This window comes from Lissotriton helveticus, chromosome 12 (assembly GCF_964261635.1).
Source record: "Lissotriton helveticus chromosome 12, aLisHel1.1, whole genome shotgun sequence".
Taxonomy (NCBI): domain Eukaryota; kingdom Metazoa; phylum Chordata; class Amphibia; order Caudata; family Salamandridae; genus Lissotriton; species Lissotriton helveticus.
Window position 1 is genome coordinate 828,922,067 of NC_136073.1, and position 20,040 is coordinate 828,942,106.

The window sequence follows — 20,040 nt, forward strand, 5'->3', positions numbered from 1 at the left end:
CTCTACCAGCTAACAGAGTCACTGGCCTGACATCTCCATGTCAGGGTCCTCTCTCTACTGCGGACTGAGTGTCCGCTGACTGAGATGTGACTGGCATGGTCCCATTTCTAATGGACTGCCAGGTGCATTGGCCTGACTTGTGACTGACTTTCCTCATCCACAGTATCTGATGTGATAGATTATTTACATTCCTAGGTATTCCCATGTACATGTAGGCTCGCCCATCTCTGGTCATTAAAGTCTTTCTTTAGGTTAAAACCCTGAATAGTGTCAAACGGATTACCGTGATCCTTCATTCGCCTTCGTAAAGTTGAGACTTACTATTCAGCCAAAATAATCGAAATATTTTTTTCCTTTCTGTAGTCCCAGCCAAGGTTTATGCTGCAACCATGAGTGTTCTTATATTGCTCGTGGAGAGCTATGCCAAAAAGAGGCAGAGTGCACCTATGAGAGTTACTGCACTGGAACAAACGCGAAATGCTCAAAGCCGCCTCCGAAAGCAAATTACACCGAATGCCACCTGGGAACGAAGATATGCATGAATGGGGTAAGTACATCAGACATCTTAGAGCTCTAGGAAAACCTTGAATTTTCATCGTTCTCTCCGGGGTGTCAGTTCTTTTCCCAATATCGAATGCATGTCCTAGTGTTGGTGAGGGAGGTTTGATGAGCTGGACATTAGCAAAAAGGGTGTGCAGGGTCACAGTTTCACCAGCTCACTTCTGTTCCATCACAGTGTGAACAATGACTTAACCAGTCTTTGTTTTCTTAGATGTATTCAGGTGTTTTATCACTATAAATGAAGGACTGCAAGTTCCAGAATGCAAATGAATTCAAACCCACATTACCTATTCATGTGTGACATAGGACAATCGAAGACTTCCGATTATTTCAAAATTCTCTGAAAGATTACAAAGGGCACCACCTCTGAACGATGGTCACTTTTTTTTCTTACATATAGTCTGCCCTTCATATCTGTGGGGTTTACCGGTTTAACTCTGTGTCAGTGGCTGCTGCCAATGTAGTCCTGTAATCACGACAGAGTAAAATGGTAAGGGAGTCATGGTTTTTCAGTGAGGGTGTTGGTGACTTTGATTTTCTTTCTGTCTGTGCTGATTTTCAGAATGAGGTATAGTTTTATGTCAGAGGATTGAATTTGGGATGCAGGGAAGACTATGGGCCAGCTGAGTGCTTGAAGGCTTGAACAGGACCTTACTTTCGTGTGTGGTCTTGTGAAGGGTTTCAGGTTATATATGGATTTAGGCTTGTTGCTGTTATGTTGTTGGTTTTTCAGCTGCCTTGAGTGTTATACATTCTATACTGATGTTGATTTGTGTGAGGATATACCTTTCGTTGGAGCATGCACCCTGGCCCTACCAGAGTCAATAAATATATGTGTCACCTCTTCTCAGGTTGTAAGGTTGTAGGCAAGCGGGTGTTATGTGCTTTACTGTAGCTTGACATTTTGCTGAGCACACACACAACTAATGTGATGAATGCTCTCTCTTTTCAATAGATGTGTCTTTATTCCCTGTGCAGCAAATACGGCTTGGAGAAGTGTGACTGTGAAAGCAGCTCCATGTATGAGAAGTGCCAGCTTTGCTGCAAGCTGCCAGGTGAGAGACATGTCTTGAGGCCCTCTATTTTCCTTGGTTAGTGCCAGACGTGGGGAATCAATGTCTAGATGATTTCTTCTTTCTATTATAGTAATGAGTAGCTGAGGATTTAGGGTCAGATATACTAAAAACTTAGAGGCCGAGGTAGCGGGCTCTACCGGCCATTAAAGGTCCGCTCCAGCATTAAAGGTCCGAGCTGAAGATGAGAGCCTTTAACAAGGGAGCGGGCCTTTAATGGCTGGTAGAGCCCTCTCAGAGGACTCTAAGGCTATTAGAACAGTCCACCCCTAGAGGGCACAATGTACTAATTTGCAATACAAAAGCCTCACGTAGCCCGAGGGGGTTGAAATCCCCTTGGGCTCCGTGAGGCCTTTGTTCACAGAAACAGCTGTGAACAAACATTGGAATGTTAATGGTCCAGGCCTCTAACAGCCATTATCAACCCGGAGCACTCCATTGTCTTCGATGGAGACCTCAACAATCCAGTGTTCTAATAAGCTTTATAACAGTTGCCAGCACTCTGGAACGCTGTTTGCAATAAACGTCTAAACTGATTTTGAGAATGGGTTTTGATTCACAATTTGTAAGGGGAATGTTGTAGTCATCACTTTCAAATTGTGTATCTGTATGTGATGTATCAATGTTTTGTGACCGAAATATGGTTGCAAACATTGAAATACTACCCACTCTTGTATTTTGGCAATAATTAATTTGCAAAAGGGAATGTGTCCCTTTGGGCATCTCTTATCAATCTCTAATCCCATTTCTCCTAAGAATGCTCCCACGATGCCCAACAAGAGAAGTGTTCAAAAATATTTCCAGACATGCACATCCTTGGCACTTTTTATTGTTTTACAAATTAATCACTGGTTCAGGGTCGGTCTTCAACGCATCTGTAGAATTTAAGAGTTAGGGCCCTACTCGGCTTGGTACTATGAAGGTTTATCTGGGATTCTACAGCTCACTCATTTGCACATTTATCAAGACTTCTTCGGCACACTATAAGCATATTAGGCAGAACAATGAGCCTATTGTTCCAGCACTCTAGATAAAGCAAATCAACGACTGACCAGAACACGAAGAGAAGCATTGGGACACGTGCAGTAGCAGTGCTATCTGATTGCAGGTGCCAAGTGTTCTAGACAACATTTAGATTAGACAGATTCGCCATCTTCAAACCAATGTCTTTACCAAACCTCACCACGTACGGGCCAAAACACCAACGAATCCACAGAACTTTTACAGTCCTCACCAGCTACCTCCATACATGCAGAAGCATTCCATAGGGATTTTATTAATACTTATTCATGCTTAGAGAGTGGATCTTAGCACTTTTAGACTTTCTTCTTCTATTGCCAGAGCACAGCTTTTACATTTGCACCCTGACCCTAAACTTACTCACCCTGCAGCCTACACCATGGCTGCACCTTTCTTGCACTCTTCACACTCCACGGCTATCAAGTCTCTCTGCTTCCCCATTCACAAATATACGGTCTACGGCCAATTTCCTTGCTATTACCCTGGCTTCATTCATCAGCTCCAATGAATGGACGCGATTGGCAATGCAGCTGTTGAGATCAATTAACCCAAATCCATCTGAAACAAATGGAGGACAGTTGACTTCAATATCATACCGTAAAGATATTTTTGAGAAAATTGAGTTATGTACATGACAAATAATAATAACTCATATAATCGACTAACTCATGATCAGAAATGGAGGACAGTTGACTTCAATATCATATTGCAAAGAAGATATTATTAAGAAAACGTAGTTGTTTACACAACACATTCTAATAATTCATATAATCGACTAACTCATAATCTGTTCTCTATTAATAGGAAATGCCGAAACATGCACCAGCACATCCTCTTCAACACTACTACGTTATTTCAATGGTGCTCAGATATTCCTACCGCCTGGTTCGGCTTGTGGAGACAGGCAAGGCTACTGCGATAAATTTCACATGTGCCGTCTCGTGGATGCAGATGGGCCGATTGCTCGCCTCAAGAATTCATTCCTGGGCTTCATCGAGACAGAAGATATTGCATCGTGGATGATAGTGAGTGACCTCGAAGGCTGACAGTAATGCCAAATTTGCTAACATTCAAAGCTTCAATCTAACTCTATTCAGATGTTTTAAAGCACAAGAAACCAAGAACAAAGACTTTCCAGTGCTTGCACTAACTTTAAAACATCCTTTCTAATTGTGTAGCCTCAAAATAATTCCTATGCTTGATGACGGCCATCTTTTTTTTACTTAATATCTCCTGGTCCCTGCATTCAGTACTTGTGCACTCAAATGTGATTGGCTGAAATGACCTCAGATATCCTGTGTGGCTTCTCTGCCCTCCAGATGTCCCATTGGCTGCTGTGATCTCGAAATATCCAATTGGCTAATTTGCCCTCCGGGTATCCAATTGGCTTATCAGCTTTACAGATATCCAATAGGTATCTATGTCCCCACATATCCAATTGGCTTTTTCAGCACAACGTTTTGTTCAATGTTTTGAAAAGCACAAGGCACAGGTAATCTGGCTGACAGCTCACTTAACCATGGGCTATATTTTTGTCACATAAATTGTTTACCCTCCATACGTTGACTAGTCGTTTTAGAGCCATTCAAATATTCAAAAAAATACAATATTTCTTTATTTTATGCACTGACTTTTTATGATATCCTCTCCCAAATAGTCACCTAAAATGCTTCAGAGATGATGCAAGACTGGAACAAGGACTCCAGCATGCTTTATACCAGTTTGTCTGGCATATTTAGAATAGGCGTAAACCCTACTTTATAAACACAAGACGGTACTTCTAGAACATGGTCTCGCTTCTGAAGTGTAGTCACCCTCACTGTGAGAGTAGCATGTTCTAGATGAGTCCAACATGGTATTCTCCCATCAGGAGTTGTTTTTGAAGCACAGAATTACACATCTGGCTGTCTCACCCAGTGTACGAATGATACTGGCGTGCACAATATAATTTGTGTGGTGCTCCGAGCCTTTGATGAAAGGATCTCATCTACCCAAAATCAAATGCAACTCCTAGCCATATCAGATGGTTTTAGTCTCCACCATTAGAAACTTTCTTATTTTATCCGAGCACAGCCAGTTGACATGCTCCCAACTCTGGCTTCTTGCTGCTACTGTCTTGTTGTGTTACTTAACATGTATAATCTAAACTGTGTAAGATATTAACATGGCAGAAAACAGCTTACAAAGGCACAGTTATCATTCATATTTTTATTAATGTATCAAAATACCTGAACTTTGAAAACGTTCATCGTGATGTAGCACATGGACAATTTTATCCCAGTGTACCGAAGGTGACTCTTGTGCAAATCGGAGCTCCTTTTGCCTCCCTCTCTGGGGCTAGTGGGCACAAGGAACGTACGGTGACCCGAGTTCTTCTAAAGCAGTAGATGTGAAAAGGCAGTTTTGGGGTCTAGGCGAGTGTCAAGAACTCGAACATTACTGTAATAGCTGTTGGTGTGGTTGAGTGTACCTCTACTGGGAATAAGATAGGGCTGGTGAGGAGAAGCAGGTTTGGCCCTTCTAGAACAGCTGGACTACATGAGACAACATGCCACACCCTCAACCAGTACTTCAAATAAGTCAGTAAACATTGCAATATAAGAACTGACATTTATGCAAGATAGCAATGAAAAACATATTTTAATGTTACCTTGGGATAAACATATTGGTTTGGCAAATAAACATGTACAAATTTGTGGATCATTACCCCTTTATGGCCGACCATTGTATACTACATTATATAGGCAAACCTTTATCCTAATCAGTATTTTAGAAGGCTTGGTGCATTAACGTTGAAATATTCCTTGTTTTCATGCAGGCACGCTGGTGGGCCATTCTTTTGATTATATTGACCTTAGCGGCTATCATGGCTGGTACAGTGTTTATTTTTGGGAGAACATTGGATAGCGAGAAAGGTAAGAATGATTATTTCTATAATTAGACAAGGTCATTACAGTCTATTGATGCCAGAAAATTAAAATAGAATATATAAGTTCACACAAAATGTAATCTCATAACTAAGGGCAGTAGCATTATACACACAAGCAGTTTACAGGAAAAATAGTTACAAACAGAAAACCAACACATAAAGATGTTTTTACCACTTTTACCAGTATAGAAAGTAAGACTGTGCTCACATTTTGGTGTTCGAAAACAAGTGGTTCTTTATTTTCTCACATAGTCCATAGTTTGCCAATGCGTTTCAGGTGACACAACCTTGCCCCATGAGAATGACTGTCACCCGAAATGGGTCTGAAAGCTGCAGGTAAAAGTATTGGAAACATAAGGATTGTTGCGTTCCCACATCAGGTACTGTAATCTGTCCCCACAAAGCGAGGATCAGGAGACCATGAGTGGATACGACAAAACAAAACATATAAATGAACCATTTGAAGGAAAATCGCCGAAACGTGTTGCCCTTTATCCGCATGTTGTAATGTAACTTAATAAATGATAATCTAACTGATTCTTTGACCCAGGGCCTGTTGTTGTTCGGCCTTTCCTTTGAAACAAGGATTGTCATGGAGTTTAGAAATATATATGTACATTTTTTGTATCGTATCTGATAAAGTAAAACGTTTTTCCCTGGATGAAAGAAACAACAAAATAATTGCAATATAATAAATGGTGAGTGGTTACTAAAACGTTGGTGATACTCATAAAAAAGAAGAACTTTCTGCATTGCTTATTAGAGACTTGGGCAACTTGATGTCCTGAAAAATAAGGCCAATCAATGACATGAGGCTAAAATGACTGCTACCACTATTTAAACCCAGTATTCTGTAAGCCCAGGACAGAGGAATCGTAAATGATTGAATTAAAACAAACTAAAATAGCTCGTGAGTATGCAGTTACGAGTATGTCTTAGAAGGATATGTTATTTTCCTCTTTTCCATAATCTTCTGGCTGGGAGATCACACCAAGACTGAGCTTTCTGCCCTAGGGCAGACCTTTCAAACTGAGCGGAAAAAAAGTCCCAGGTTTGGGACATTCTGGGTATTTAAGGTGATCTAGTTGATTATTCCTTGGGCAAGTAATTTTGCCTGAAGTGTTCAATGTCTGAGGAACACTTGGAGAAGCAGGAGAAGTTTATTCACACTGGGGAGAGTAAAGAGGAATCACCAGTGTTTGACCATCTTTATCTATACTTCATCAAAGTTATCAACAGATCCAAAATTCTTTTATGATTCCCCCTCTTGTGAGCAAATTTAAAAAGCTGTGAATTCCAAAGTCTACTCTTATTTATAAATGTACACAGTGGGATCAAGATTACATCTTTAGTTTTAAGAAGATCTTTCAACAATTTCTTTGTTGATTCAATTAGTGTACCTCTATATTTATAATGTTTTGTTGAACAGACATTGCTAGTTCTCAATGGAATACTTCATTTGGAAATATAGGTGTCACATTTAGCATCTTTGAATATAATTTAGTAAATATTAAGGCACTAAAATATTGTACCTAAAAAATTCATGATTATAATATTGACAAGGTAAGTAAATAAAGGCAAATAAAGCTGTACTATACATGTGCCTTGACGATATAGGTATATTTTCAAGGTACATAGATATGTTAAGAGTAATAAATATATATACTTATCTTCAACAATGTTTTGGTCATCCATAATTTTGCTACAATATTTTGCTACCACAATATACAGAATTCATCAATGTGCCCTTATCTTAAATCGTTAGATGGAACTCTGTGGCTTGGTTGGGAAAGAGGCAGATGATATCTTATTGTGCTGGCAGGTTTGTTGAATTCTTAAACCATGGCACATCTAGACCGCAACAGTCAGTTTTCAATTGGAGCTGGTGGGCACCACCAGCACCCAATTTTGGGGACTGCCACTTATTTTTCTGTATCAACGATTTACAAAGAGCAAGCGATTGATATCACACAAAGCAGAAAGACGGAGGAAGGGAAATATGGAAAATCTGGCACAAAGGGAGAAAGCAGGCACCTGCAAGAGCAAGATAAAGGGACAGGGAGTGTCTGGTAGTGGATTAAAGAAGCATGAGGTGGATTCAAGACTATGGAGCTTTTCAGCGCCCCAACATTCAATTGTGCGGCCCACGGGCAATTGAGCAGAGGTTTAGATCCGCGCACTCATTCTTTTACAAATTAAGGACTGGCAACAGTAGATATTTACATTATGAAATGTACAGTCATTTTGTGTTTTATGTACAGCTGCCGGTGTTTGTGATTTAGCCACTTCTTACTCAATTAAATGTGACCGGAAAAGAGTGGTTATTTTCTGTAATGAGGCTTGTTTTGTTTTAAAGGTGTCTCTAAGGCCAGACAAGGTCCTCAACCAATTACAGACCATGTGATCGAGGACAGGATTGAAGATGTGGATGGTAAGTAATAAACAGGGTCATTCTACCATTTTATTGCACTAGGAGTTGGCCTTTCAATGAAGTTATGAAAAGTACATTGCAGTTCACAAATGTATTTGTGTATTGCAATTTTAGAATTACAATTCTCTGTAAATCAGAAAGGAAAGAATGTGTTTAAGAGGCATCTACCACTCTAAGGAACTCACGTGTAAATCTATCAGTGATTTCTGAGTGCTTCGGTAGTCCCAACACATTGAAGTACCAACTCTGGTGGTCAGACGTAACCATTTTCATTGTAGGCACTGTCCATGGCAGACAGTTTCACTTCCTAAGGGACAGCTTCCAGCAGCAAAAGGAGCAGAAAGTACACTGATGAACTGCTACTTGCAGGCCACAATATCCATTTTAACATCTGCCACTTTCCTACGGGAATGCAACCACTGCCTATGTAAGGGTTGTATGGTCATCCGGAACTTTCCTATGGGAATGCAACCACTGCCCATGTAAGCGTTGTATGGTCATCTGCCACTTTCCTACGGGAATGCAACCACTGCCCATGTAAGGGTTGTATGGTCATCTGCCACTTTCCTACGGGAATGCAACCATTGCCTATGTAAGGGTTGTATGGTCATCTGCCTCTTTCCTATGGGAATGCACCCACTGCCCATGTAAGGGTTGTATGGTCATCTGCCTCTTTCCTATGGGAATACACCCACTGCCTATGTAAGGGGTGTATGGTCAGCTGGAACTTTCCTATAGGAATGCAACCACTGCCTATGTAAGGGTTGTATGGTCATCTGGAACTTTCCTATAGGAATGCAACCACTGCCTATGTAAGGGTTGTATGGTCATCTGGAACTTTCCTATAGGAATGCAACCACTGCCTATGTAAGGGTTGTATGGTCATCTGTCACGTTCCTATAGGAATGCAACTACTGACCATGTAAGGGTTGTATGGTAATCTGTCACGTTCCTATGGGAATGCAACCACTGCCTATGTAAGGGTTGTATGGTCATCTGGAACTTTCCTATAGGAATGAAACCACTGCCTATGTAAGGGTTGTATGGTCATCTGTCACGTTCTTATGGGAATGCAACCACTGCCTATGTAAGGGTTGTATGGTCATCTGGAACTTTCCTATAGGAATGAAACCACTGCCTATGTAAGGGTTGTATGGTAATCTGTCACGTTCCTATGGGAATGCAACCACTGCCCATGTAAGGGTTGTATGGTCATCTGTCACGTTCCTATGGGAATGCAACCACTGCCCATGTAAGGGTTGTATGGTCCTCTGCCACTTTCCTAAAGGAATGCAACTACTGCCCATGTAAGGGTTGTATGGTCATCTGTCACGTTCCTATAGGAATGCAACTACTGCCCATGTAAGGGTTGTATAGTCATCTGTCGCGTTCCTATGGGAATACAACCACTGCCTATGTAAGGGTTGTATGGTCATCTGGAACTTTTCTATAGGAATGAAACCACTCCCTATGTAAGGGTTGTATGGTCATCTGTCACGTTCCTATGGGAATGCAACCACTGCCCATGTTAGGGTTGTATGGTCATCTTCCACTTTCCTATGAAAATGCAACCACTGCCCATGAAATGGTTGTATGGTGATCTGCCACTTTCCTATGGGAATGCAAATAATGCCCATGTAAGGGTTGTATGGTCATCTGCCACTTTCCTATGGGAATGCAAATAATGCCCATGTAAGGGTTGTATGGTAATCTGCCACTTTTCTACGGGAATGCAACCACTGCCCATGTAAGGGTTGTATGGTCATCTGCCACTTTCTTACGGGAATGCAACCACTGCCTATGTAAGGGTTGTATTGTCATCTGCCACTTTCCTATGGGAATGCAACTGCTGCCTATGTAAGGGGTGTATGGTCATCTGTCACGTTCCTATAGGAATGCAACTACTGCCCATGTAAGGGTTGTATGGTCATCTGTCACGTTCCTATGGGAATGCAACCACTGCCTATGTAAGGGTTGTATGGTCATCTGGAACTTTCCTATAGGAATGAAACCACTGCCTATGTAAGGGTTGTATGGTAATCTGTCACGTTCCTATGGGAATGCAACCACTGCCCATGTAAGGGTTGTATGGTCATCTGTCACGTTCCTATGGGAATGCAACCACTGCCCATGTAAGGGTTGTATGGTCCTCTGCCACTTTCCTAAAGGAATGCAACTACTGCCCATGTAAGGGTTGTATGGTCATCTGTCACGTTCCTATAGGAATGCAACTACTGCCCATGTAAGGGTTGTATAGTCATCTGTCGCGTTCCTATGGGAATACAACCACTGCCTATGTAAGGGTTGTATGGTCATCTGGAACTTTTCTATAGGAATGAAACCACTGCCTATGTAAGGGTTGTATGGTCATCTGTCACGTTCCTATGGGAATGCAACCACTGCCTATGTAAGGGTTGTATGGTCATCTGGAACTTTCCTATGAAAATGCAACCACTGCCCATGAAATGGTTGTATGGTGATCTGCCACTTTCCTATGGGAATGCAAATAATGCCCATGTAAGGGTTGTATGGTCATCTGCCACTTTCCTATGGGAATGCAAATAATGCCCATGTAAGGGTTGTATGGTAATCTGCCACTTTTCTACGGGAATGCAACCACTGCCCATGTAAGGGTTGTATGGTCATCTGCCACTTTCTTACGGGAATGCAACCACTGCCTATGTAAGGGTTGTATTGTCATCTGCCACTTTCCTATGGGAATGCAACTGCTGCCTATGCAAGGGTTGTATTGTCATCTGGAACTTTCCTATAAGAATGCAACCACTGCCTATGTAAGGGGTGTATGGTCATCTAGAACTTTCCTATAGGAACGAAACCACTGCCTATGTAAGGGTTGTATGGTCATCCGTCACGTTCCTATGGGAATGCAAACAATGCCCATGTAAGGGTTGTATGGTCATCTGCCACTTTTCTACGGGAATGCAACCACTGCCCATGTAAGGGTTGTATGGTCATCTGCCACTTTCTTACGGGAATGCAACCTCTGCCCATGTAAGGGTTGTATGGTCATCTGCCACTTTCCTATGGGAATGCAACCACTGCCTAAGTAAGGGTTATATGGTCATCTGCCACTTTCCTATGGGAATGCAACCACTGCCTATGTAAGGGTTGTATGATCATCTGGAACTTTCCTATGGAAATGCAACCACTGCCCATGTAAGGGTTGTATGGTCATCTGCCACTTTCCTATGGGAATGCAAACAATGCCCATGTAAGGGTTGTATGGTCATCTGCCACTTTTCTACGGGAATGCAACCACTGCCCATGTAAGGGTTGTATGGTCATCTGCCACTTTTCTACGGGAATGCAACCACTGCCCATGTAAGGGTTGTATGGTCATCTGCCACTTTTCTACGGGAATGCAACCACTGCCCATGTAAGGGTTGTATGGTCATCTGCCACTTTCCTATGGGAATGCAACTACTGCCTATGTAAGGGTTGTATGGTCATCTGGAACTTTCCTATAGGAATGCAACCACTGCCTATGTAAGGGGTGTATGGTCATCTGGAACTTTCCTATAGGAATGCAACCACTGCCTATGTAAGGGTTGTATGGTCATCTGGAACTTTCCTATAGGAATGCAACCACTGCCTATGTAAGGGTTGTATGGTCATCTGTCACGTTCCTATCGGAATGCAACCACTGCCTATGTAAGGGGTGTATGGTCATCTGGAACTTTCCTATAGGAATGCAACCACTGCCTATGTAAGGGTTGTATGGTCATCTGGAACTTTCCTATAGGAATGAAACCACTGCCTATGTAAGGGTTGTATGGTCATCTGTCACGTTCCTATGGGAATGCAACCACTGCCTATGTAAGGGTTGTATGGTCATCTGGAACTTTCCTATGGAAATGCAACCACTGCCCATGTAAGGGTTGTATGGTCATCTGTCACGTTCCTATGGGAATGAAACCACTGCCCATGTAAGGGTTGTATGGTCATCTGCCACTTTTCTACGGGAATGCAACCACTGCCCATGTAAGGGTTGTATGGTCATCTGCCTCTTTCCTATGGGAATGCACCCACTGCCCATGTAAGGGTTGTATGGTCATCTGCCACTTTCCTATGGGAATACACCCACTGCCTATGTAAGGGGTGTATGGTCAGCTGGAACTTTCCTATAGGAATGCAACCACTGCCTATGTAAGGGTTGTATGGTCATCTGGAACTTTCCTATAGGAATGCAACCACTGCCTATGTAAGGGTTGTATGGTCATCTGGAACTTTCCTATAGGAATGCAACCACTGCCTATGTAAGGGTTGTATGGTCATCTGTCACGTTCCTATAGGAATGCAACTACTGCCCATGTAAGGGTTGTATGGTCATCTGTCACGTTCCTATGGGAATGCAACCACTGCCTATGTAAGGGTTGTATGGTCATCTGGAACTTTCCTATAGGAATGAAACCACTGCCTATGTAAGGGTTGTATGGTAATCTGTCACGTTCCTATGGGAATGCAACCACTGCCCATGTAAGGGTTGTATGGTCATCTGTCACCTTCCTATGGGAATGCAACCACTGCCCATGTAAGGGTTGTATGGTCCTCTGCCACTTTCCTAAAGGAATGCAACTACTGCCCATGTAAGGGTTGTATGGTCATCTGTCACGTTCCTATAGGAATGCAACTACTGCCCATGTAAGGGTTGTATAGTCATCTGTCGCGTTCCTATGGGAATACAACCACTGCCTATGTAAGGGTTGTATGGTCATCTGGAACTTTTCTATAGGAATGAAACCACTGCCTATGTAAGGGTTGTATGGTCATCTGTCACGTTCCTATGGGAATGCAACCACTGCCTATGTAAGGGTTGTATGGTCATCTGGAACTTTCCTATGAAAATGCAACCACTGCCCATGAAAGGGTTGTATGGTGATCTGCCACTTTCCTATGGGAATGCAAATAATGCCCATGTAAGGGTTGTATGGTAATCTGCCACTTTTCTACGGGAATGCAACCACTGCCCATGTAAGGGTTGTATGGTCATCTGCCACTTTCTTACGGGAATGCAACCACTGCCTATGTAAGGGTTGTATTGTCATCTGCCACTTTCCTATGGGAATGCAACCACTGCCCATGTAAGGGTTGTATGGTCATCTGCCACTTTCCTATGGGAATGCAACCACTGCCCATGTAAGGGTTGTATGGTCATCTGCCACTTTCTTACGGGAATGCAACCACTGCCTATGTAAGGGTTGTATTGTCATCTGCCACTTTCCTATAGGAATGCAACCACTGCCTATGCAAGGGTTGTATTGTCATCTGGAACTTTCCTATAAGAATGCAACCACTGCCTATGTAAGGGGTGTATGGTCATCTAGAACTTTACTATAGGAACGAAACCACTACCTATGTAAGGGTTGTATGGTCATCCGTCACGTTCCTATGGGAATGCAAACAATGCCCATGTAAGGGTTGTATGGTCATCTGCCACTTTTCTACGGGAATGCAACCACTGCCCATGTAAGGGTTGTATGGTCATCTGCCACTTTCTTACGGGAATGCAACCTCTGCCCATGTAAGGGTTGTATGGTCATCTGCCACTTTCCTATGGGAATGCAACCACTGCCTATGTAAGGGTTATATGGTCATCTGCCACTTTCCTATGGGAATGCAACCACTGCCTATGTAAGGGTTGTATGATCATCTGGAACTTTCCTATGGAAATGCAACCACTGCCCATGTAAGGGTTGTATGGTCATCTGCCACTTTCCTATGGGAATGCAAACAATGCCCATGTAAGGGTTGTATGGTCATCTGCCACTTTTCTACGGGAATGCAACCACTGCCCATGTAAGGGTTGTATGGTCATCTGCCACTTTTCTACGGGAATGCAACCACTGCCCATGTAAGGGTTGTATGGTCATCTGCCACTTTTCTACGGGAATGCAACCACTGCCCATGTAAGGGTTGTATGGTCATCTGCCACTTTCCTATGGGAATGCAACTACTGCCTATGTAAGGGTTGTATGGTCATCTGGAACTTTCCTATAGGAATGCAACCACTGCCTATGTAAGGGGTGTATGGTCATCTGGAACTTTCCTATAGGAATGCAACCACTGCCTATGTAAGGGTTGTATGGTCATCTGGAACTTTCCTATAGGAATGCAACCACTGCCTATGTAAGGGTTGTATGGTCATCTGTCCCGTTCCTATCGGAATGCAACCACTGCCTATGTAAGGGGTGTATGGTCATCTGGAACTTTCCTATAGGAATGCAACCACTGCCTATGTAAGGGTTGTATGGTCATCTGGAACTTTCCTATAGGAATGAAACCACTGCCTATGTAAGGGTTGTATGGTCATCTGTCACGTTCCTATGGGAATGCAACCACTGCCTATGTAAGGGTTGTATGGTCATCTGGAACTTTCCTATGGAAATGCAACCACTGCCCATGTAAGGGTTGTATGGTCATCTGTCACGTTCCTATGGGAATGAAACCACTGCCCATGTAAGGGTTGTATGGTCATCTGCCACTTTTCTACGGGAATGCAACCACTGCCCATGTAAGGGTTGTATGGTCATCTGCCACTTTCTTACGGGAATGCAACATCTGCCCATGTAAGGGTTGTATGGTCATCTGCCACTTTCCTATGGGAATGCAACCACTGCCTATGTAAGGGTTGTATGATCATCTGGAACTTTCCTATGGAAATGCAACCACTGCCCATGTAAGGGTTGTATGGTCATCTGCCACTTTCCTATGGGAATGCAAACAATGCCCATGTAAGGGTTGTATGGTCATCTGCCACTTTCCTACGGGAATGCAACCACTGCCCATGTAAGGGTTGTATGGTCATCTGCCACTTTTCTACGGGAATGCAACCACTGCCTATGTAAGGGTTGTATGGTCATCTGGAACTTTCCTATAGGAATGCAACCACTGCCTATGTAAGGGTTGTATGGTCACCTGTCACGTTCCTATCGGAATGCAACCACTGCCTATGTAAGGGGTGTATGGTCATCTGGAACTTTCCTATAGGAATGCAACCACTGCCTATGTAAGGGTTGTATGGTCACCTGGAACTTTCCTATAGGAATGAAACCACTGCCTATGAAAGGGTTGTATGGTCATCTGTCACGTTCCTATGGGAATGCAACTACTGCCTATGTAAGGGTTGTATGGTCATCTGGAACTTTCCTATGGAAATGCAACCACTGCCCATGTAAGGGTTGTATGGTCATCTGTCACGTTCCTATGGGAATGAAACCACTGCCCATGTAAGGGTTGTATGGTCATCTGGAACTTTCCTATAGGAATGAAACCACTGCCTATGTAAGGGTTGTATGGTCATCTGTCACGTTCCTATGGGAATGCATCCACTACCTATGTAAGGGTTGTATGGTCATCTGGAACTTTCCTATGGAAATGCAATCACTGCCCATGTAAGGGTTGTATGGTCATCTGCCACTTTCCTACGGGAATGCAACCACTACCTATGTAAGGGTTGTATGGTCATCCGTCACGTTCCTATGGGAATAAAACCACTGCCCATGTAGGGGTTGTATGGTCATCTGGAACTTTCCTATAGGAATGCAACCACTGCCCATGTAAGGGTTGTATGGTCATCTGTCACGTTCCTATAGGAATGCAACCACTGCCTATGTAAGGGTTGTATGGTCATCTGGAACTTTCCTATGGGAATGCAACTACTGCCCATGTAAGGGTTGTATGGTCATCTGTCACGTTCCTATAGGAATACAACCACTGCCTATGTAAGGATTGTATGGTCATCTGGAACTTTCCTATGGGAATGCAACTACTGCCTATGTAAGGGTTGTATGGTCATCTGTCACGTTGCTATGGGAATGGTACCTCTGCCCATGTAAGGGTTGTATGGTCATCTGCCACTTTCCTATGGGAATGCAACCACTGCCTATGTAAGGGTTGTATGGCCATCTGCCACTTTCCTATGGGAATGCAACCACTGCCCATGTAAGGGTTGCATGGTAATCTGGAACTTTCCTATAGGAATGCAACCACTGCCCATGTAAGGGTTGTATGGTCATCTGTCACGTTCCTATGGGAATACAACCACTGCCCATGTAAGGGTTGTATGGTCATCTGTCACGTTCCTATAGGAATGCAACTACTGCCCATGTAAGGGTTGTATGGTCATCTGGAACTATCCTATGGGAATGCAACCACTGCCTATGTAAGGGTTGTATGGTCATCTGGAACTATCCTATGGGAATGCAACCACTGCCTATGTAAGGGTTGTATGGTCATCTGGAACTTTCCTATAGGAATGCAACCACTGCCCATGTAAGGGTTGTATGGTCATCTGTCACGTTCCTATAGGAATGCAACCACTGCCCATGTATGGGTTGTATGGTCATCTGCCACTTTCCTATAGGAATGCAACCACTGCCCATGTAAGGGTTGTATGGTCATCTGTCACGTTCCTATAGGAATGCAACCACTGCCTATGTAAGGGTTGTATGGTCATCTGGAACTTTCCTATGTTATTGCAACCACTGCCCATGTAAGGGTTGTATGGTCATCTGGAACTTTCCTATAGGAATGCAACCACTGCCTATGTAAGGGTTGTATGGTCATCTGGAACTTTCCTATAGGAATGCAACCACTGCCTATGTAAGGGTTGTATGGTCATCTGTCACGTTCCTATGGGAATGCAACCACTGCCCATGTAAGGGTTGTATGGTCATCTGTCAAGTTCCTATAGGAATGCAACCACTGCCTATGTAAGGGTTGTATGGTCATCTGTCACGTTCCTATCGGAATGCAACCTTTGCCTATGTAAGGGTTGTATGGTCATCTGGAACTTTCCTATGGGAATGCAACCACTGCCCATGTAAGGGTTGTATGGTCATCTGTCACGTTCCTATGGGAATGCAATCTCTCCCCAAGTAAGGGTTATATGGTAATCTGCCACTTTCCTACGGGAATGCAACCACTGCCCATGTAAGGGTTGTATGGTCATCTGCCACTTTCCTACGGGAATGCAACCACTGCCCATGTAAGGGTTGTATGGTCATCTGCCACTTTCTTACGGGAATGCAACCTCTGCCCATGTAAGGGTTTTATGGCCATCTGCCACTTTCCTACGGGAATGCAACCACTGCCCATGTAAGGGTTGTATGGTCATCTGCCACTTTCTTACGGGAATGCAACCTCTGCCCATGTAAGGGTTGTATGCTCATCTGCCACTATCCTACGGGAATACAACCACTGCCCATGTAAGGGTTGCATGGTCATCTGGAACTTTCCTATGGGAATGCAATCACTGCCCATGTAAGGGTTATATGGTCATCTGCTACTTTCCTACGGGAATGCAACTACTGCCCATGTAAGGGTTATATGGGCATCTGCCACTTTTCTACGGGAATGCAACCACTGTCCATGTAAGGGTTATATGGTCATCTGCCACTTTCCTACGGGAATGCAACCACTGCCCATGTAAGGGTTATATGGTAATCTGCCACTTTTCTACGGGAATGCAACCACTGCCCATGTAAGGGTTGTAGGTCTCATTGCAAGCACATTATGAAAGGGAATGCAGAAGCACAGCCCTGCTTTCCCCTTCTGACACAGTGGTGTGTTTGGAGTCGGTTGTAAGGATTCACTGAAGAAATCCACACACACGAATATTAATGAGATAGTGTTTATGAAATTCCTGGAAAATTGCCATTTTACATTATGTCATAAAAGTAGCTCCATTAAGTACAAACAAAATAGCCCGGTCGCCTCGATGATGCTGTGGAAACATATCACTTCCATGTATCCATCCCAATCTTACATATGGTGTAGTGTGTCTCAGGAACCTAAAGGCAGAAACATGTGCAAATGTTGTATTCATTTAAGAATCTCCATAAAGGCAAAAGTGTAAGTAGCAATATCTTTATTTAGGGGTTACTTTATGTGTTTCATTCACTTTCTGCTCATAACTTAACAAAATCCTTAATATGTACCAGCTTATTTATGTACCACAACTATGATTTAGCTAACGTTGTAATTCTCACTATTTCTTGAAATTTGTAAGGCTTGTTGGATGTCTGTAGTTGTGTTTAGTTCAAATGTGCTATGAATTTGAGTAACTTGCGATTCTTTTTCTAGAAGGGGAAATGAGGGTCGTCCTCAGAAAACCATTCATCCATCAGACCGAATCATCCATTGTCTACCTGGAGCAAGAGCAAATGTTTGTCCAAAGTTCATACCACGAATTTGAAAGTAGGATGTGAAGCAGAGCCGGAGAAAAATATCATGTCTATGAACTAATATTAACATTTTGAAAATGGAACCACTTCAAACCTCATGTTAGAGAATGCTGATGATGATTGAAAGATTACATGAAAAATAAATGCATTTTTGTCAGTAATCTTCTAGAATATCAAATTGTATTTACTTGACCACATGCATGCCTTCCAAGGAATTCACAGATGTGATGTTGTGGTGCTACCTGACACATCATGGCATATATTTTAACAAAGAGAATCACAACATCTTAAATAAAACCAAAGTTAGAATAAAAAAATACTAATCAAAACTTTAAAAAAATTACCAATCTGTTTCATTGATGATCAACTGAAATTCATGTACTTGCTAAAATACAAAGCACACGAAATGCAAAATCACATTCGTGAAAAGACTGTCAAAAATGTTGTAAATGGGGAGGAGGAGCTACGCTAGCAACCAAGATGGCCGCATAAGCTCCCGGCTCCGTCGACCTCCGTCGCTGGTGGATATATCCTGAACTTAATCCTGACCTCCCGCCAGACTCCCGTGTGTCCGAATCGTCACTGAGTCCAGGAACGCAATCCCGGAGTCTTTATCACCTTTTTTGACGAAGTTACACCGTCTGTCATTTTCGGGCCTTCTCCAGACTGTAAGCCGGGGCCTCGAGTACTGACCCAGCCGGGTTTCAGTTGAACAACATCGGCCGCGGGTACCTGGCAGGGTCCGGTCTCATTGGAGTGACACAAATTCTCGATCCTGGTGGTTGTTTCGAGTCCCTGCGTATATTCGCTAGACAGCGACGAGACGTGGATGCCGTGGTGAGTGGGGGTCCGGTTCCTGGGACCCTGCTGCAGCCCTCGGGGTCCGCGGGGGGGCCCCCCGCTCTCGGCAGCGGTGTAAAGAGCGCACAGCCTGACAGTCGCCAGTCGACTTCGCCCACCCCACTCCAGTTGGTTTCCCAGGAGTAGCCGGCCTCCGGGGTTGATGACCTGCTTTGTCATCGATTAAGCGGAGATGGATCGGACGGCGTGTGGACCGACACTGGGGACCGTCATGGCCGCCATAGGGGCTCTTCACTGGCAAATGGAGGCTGCTCTCCACAACCTAACCGTACGCATTGAGACTGTTTGTTCGAGACCGGACCCTAGCCCAGAGTCAGACCCGCACTATATGGTGACCCCCGCAAAGTTTGATTTTATCCGGGAGGAGAACCCCGAGCATCGTTCTAATCTGACGCCTATTATATCTGCGCAACTACAGCGGCCCGCGACTGGAGCCCCTGACCAGCCAGCAAACTCGGCAAAGTCATCGCCCTCACAGGACTTATTTCTTTCTTCGTTTCTGGGGACCTCCATCGATATTCATTGAATTGACTTTCGTATCCCTGATAGACTTCGAGACTTGACTCTTCTGACCCTTTCATGCTATATTGATCCTCTCCCCTTTCTACAACGTTCTGACTCCTTTGCTATTGTGCTGGTCCTATCGGAGAGGGTTTGTGTGATGGATCGTAGAGGCCAGGGTTGAACTTGACTGTTTTAATTCTGTGCAGAGACTTCCTTTGACACTGCTGGGTGGTATCGGTGGGAGTGAGGGCCATATGGGATTCCTTTTTTTTTTTTGGCTTTGGTGTACTGACTGTGTTCGACAATGGGATTTGCTGCCTCTGTTATGTCTGGGGCTGGGCGGGATGGTATTTTCTCTCCTGGTGATTTCTCCATCAGTTTGCTTATAAGTCTGCTTTACCTCTCTTAGTACCATGGTGGGGAACGTCTGTTCGCGGCGGGGGGGAGGGGAGTCCG

At 43.6% G+C, this 20,040-nt stretch overlaps 1 protein-coding gene across 2 annotated transcripts in view; it reads left to right on the plus strand.

The window, feature by feature from the left end:
- The window catches only part of LOC144798543 (disintegrin and metalloproteinase domain-containing protein 10-like), an 87,802-nt gene extending 69,422 nt beyond the window's left edge, over positions 1-18,380 (plus strand). For both annotated transcript variants that reach the window (XM_078669471.1, XM_078669472.1), the window contains 6 exons: positions 364-547; positions 1,517-1,616; positions 3,459-3,679; positions 5,473-5,569; positions 7,940-8,014; positions 18,119-18,380. In XM_078669471.1, the coding sequence (XP_078525597.1) occupies positions 364-547; positions 1,517-1,616; positions 3,459-3,679; positions 5,473-5,569; positions 7,940-8,014; positions 18,119-18,243 (802 nt within the window). In that variant the 3' untranslated portion in view covers positions 18,244-18,380. The remainder of the gene's footprint in view (positions 1-363; positions 548-1,516; positions 1,617-3,458; positions 3,680-5,472; positions 5,570-7,939; positions 8,015-18,118) is intronic.
- Positions 18,381-20,040: the final 1,660 nt, after the last annotated feature.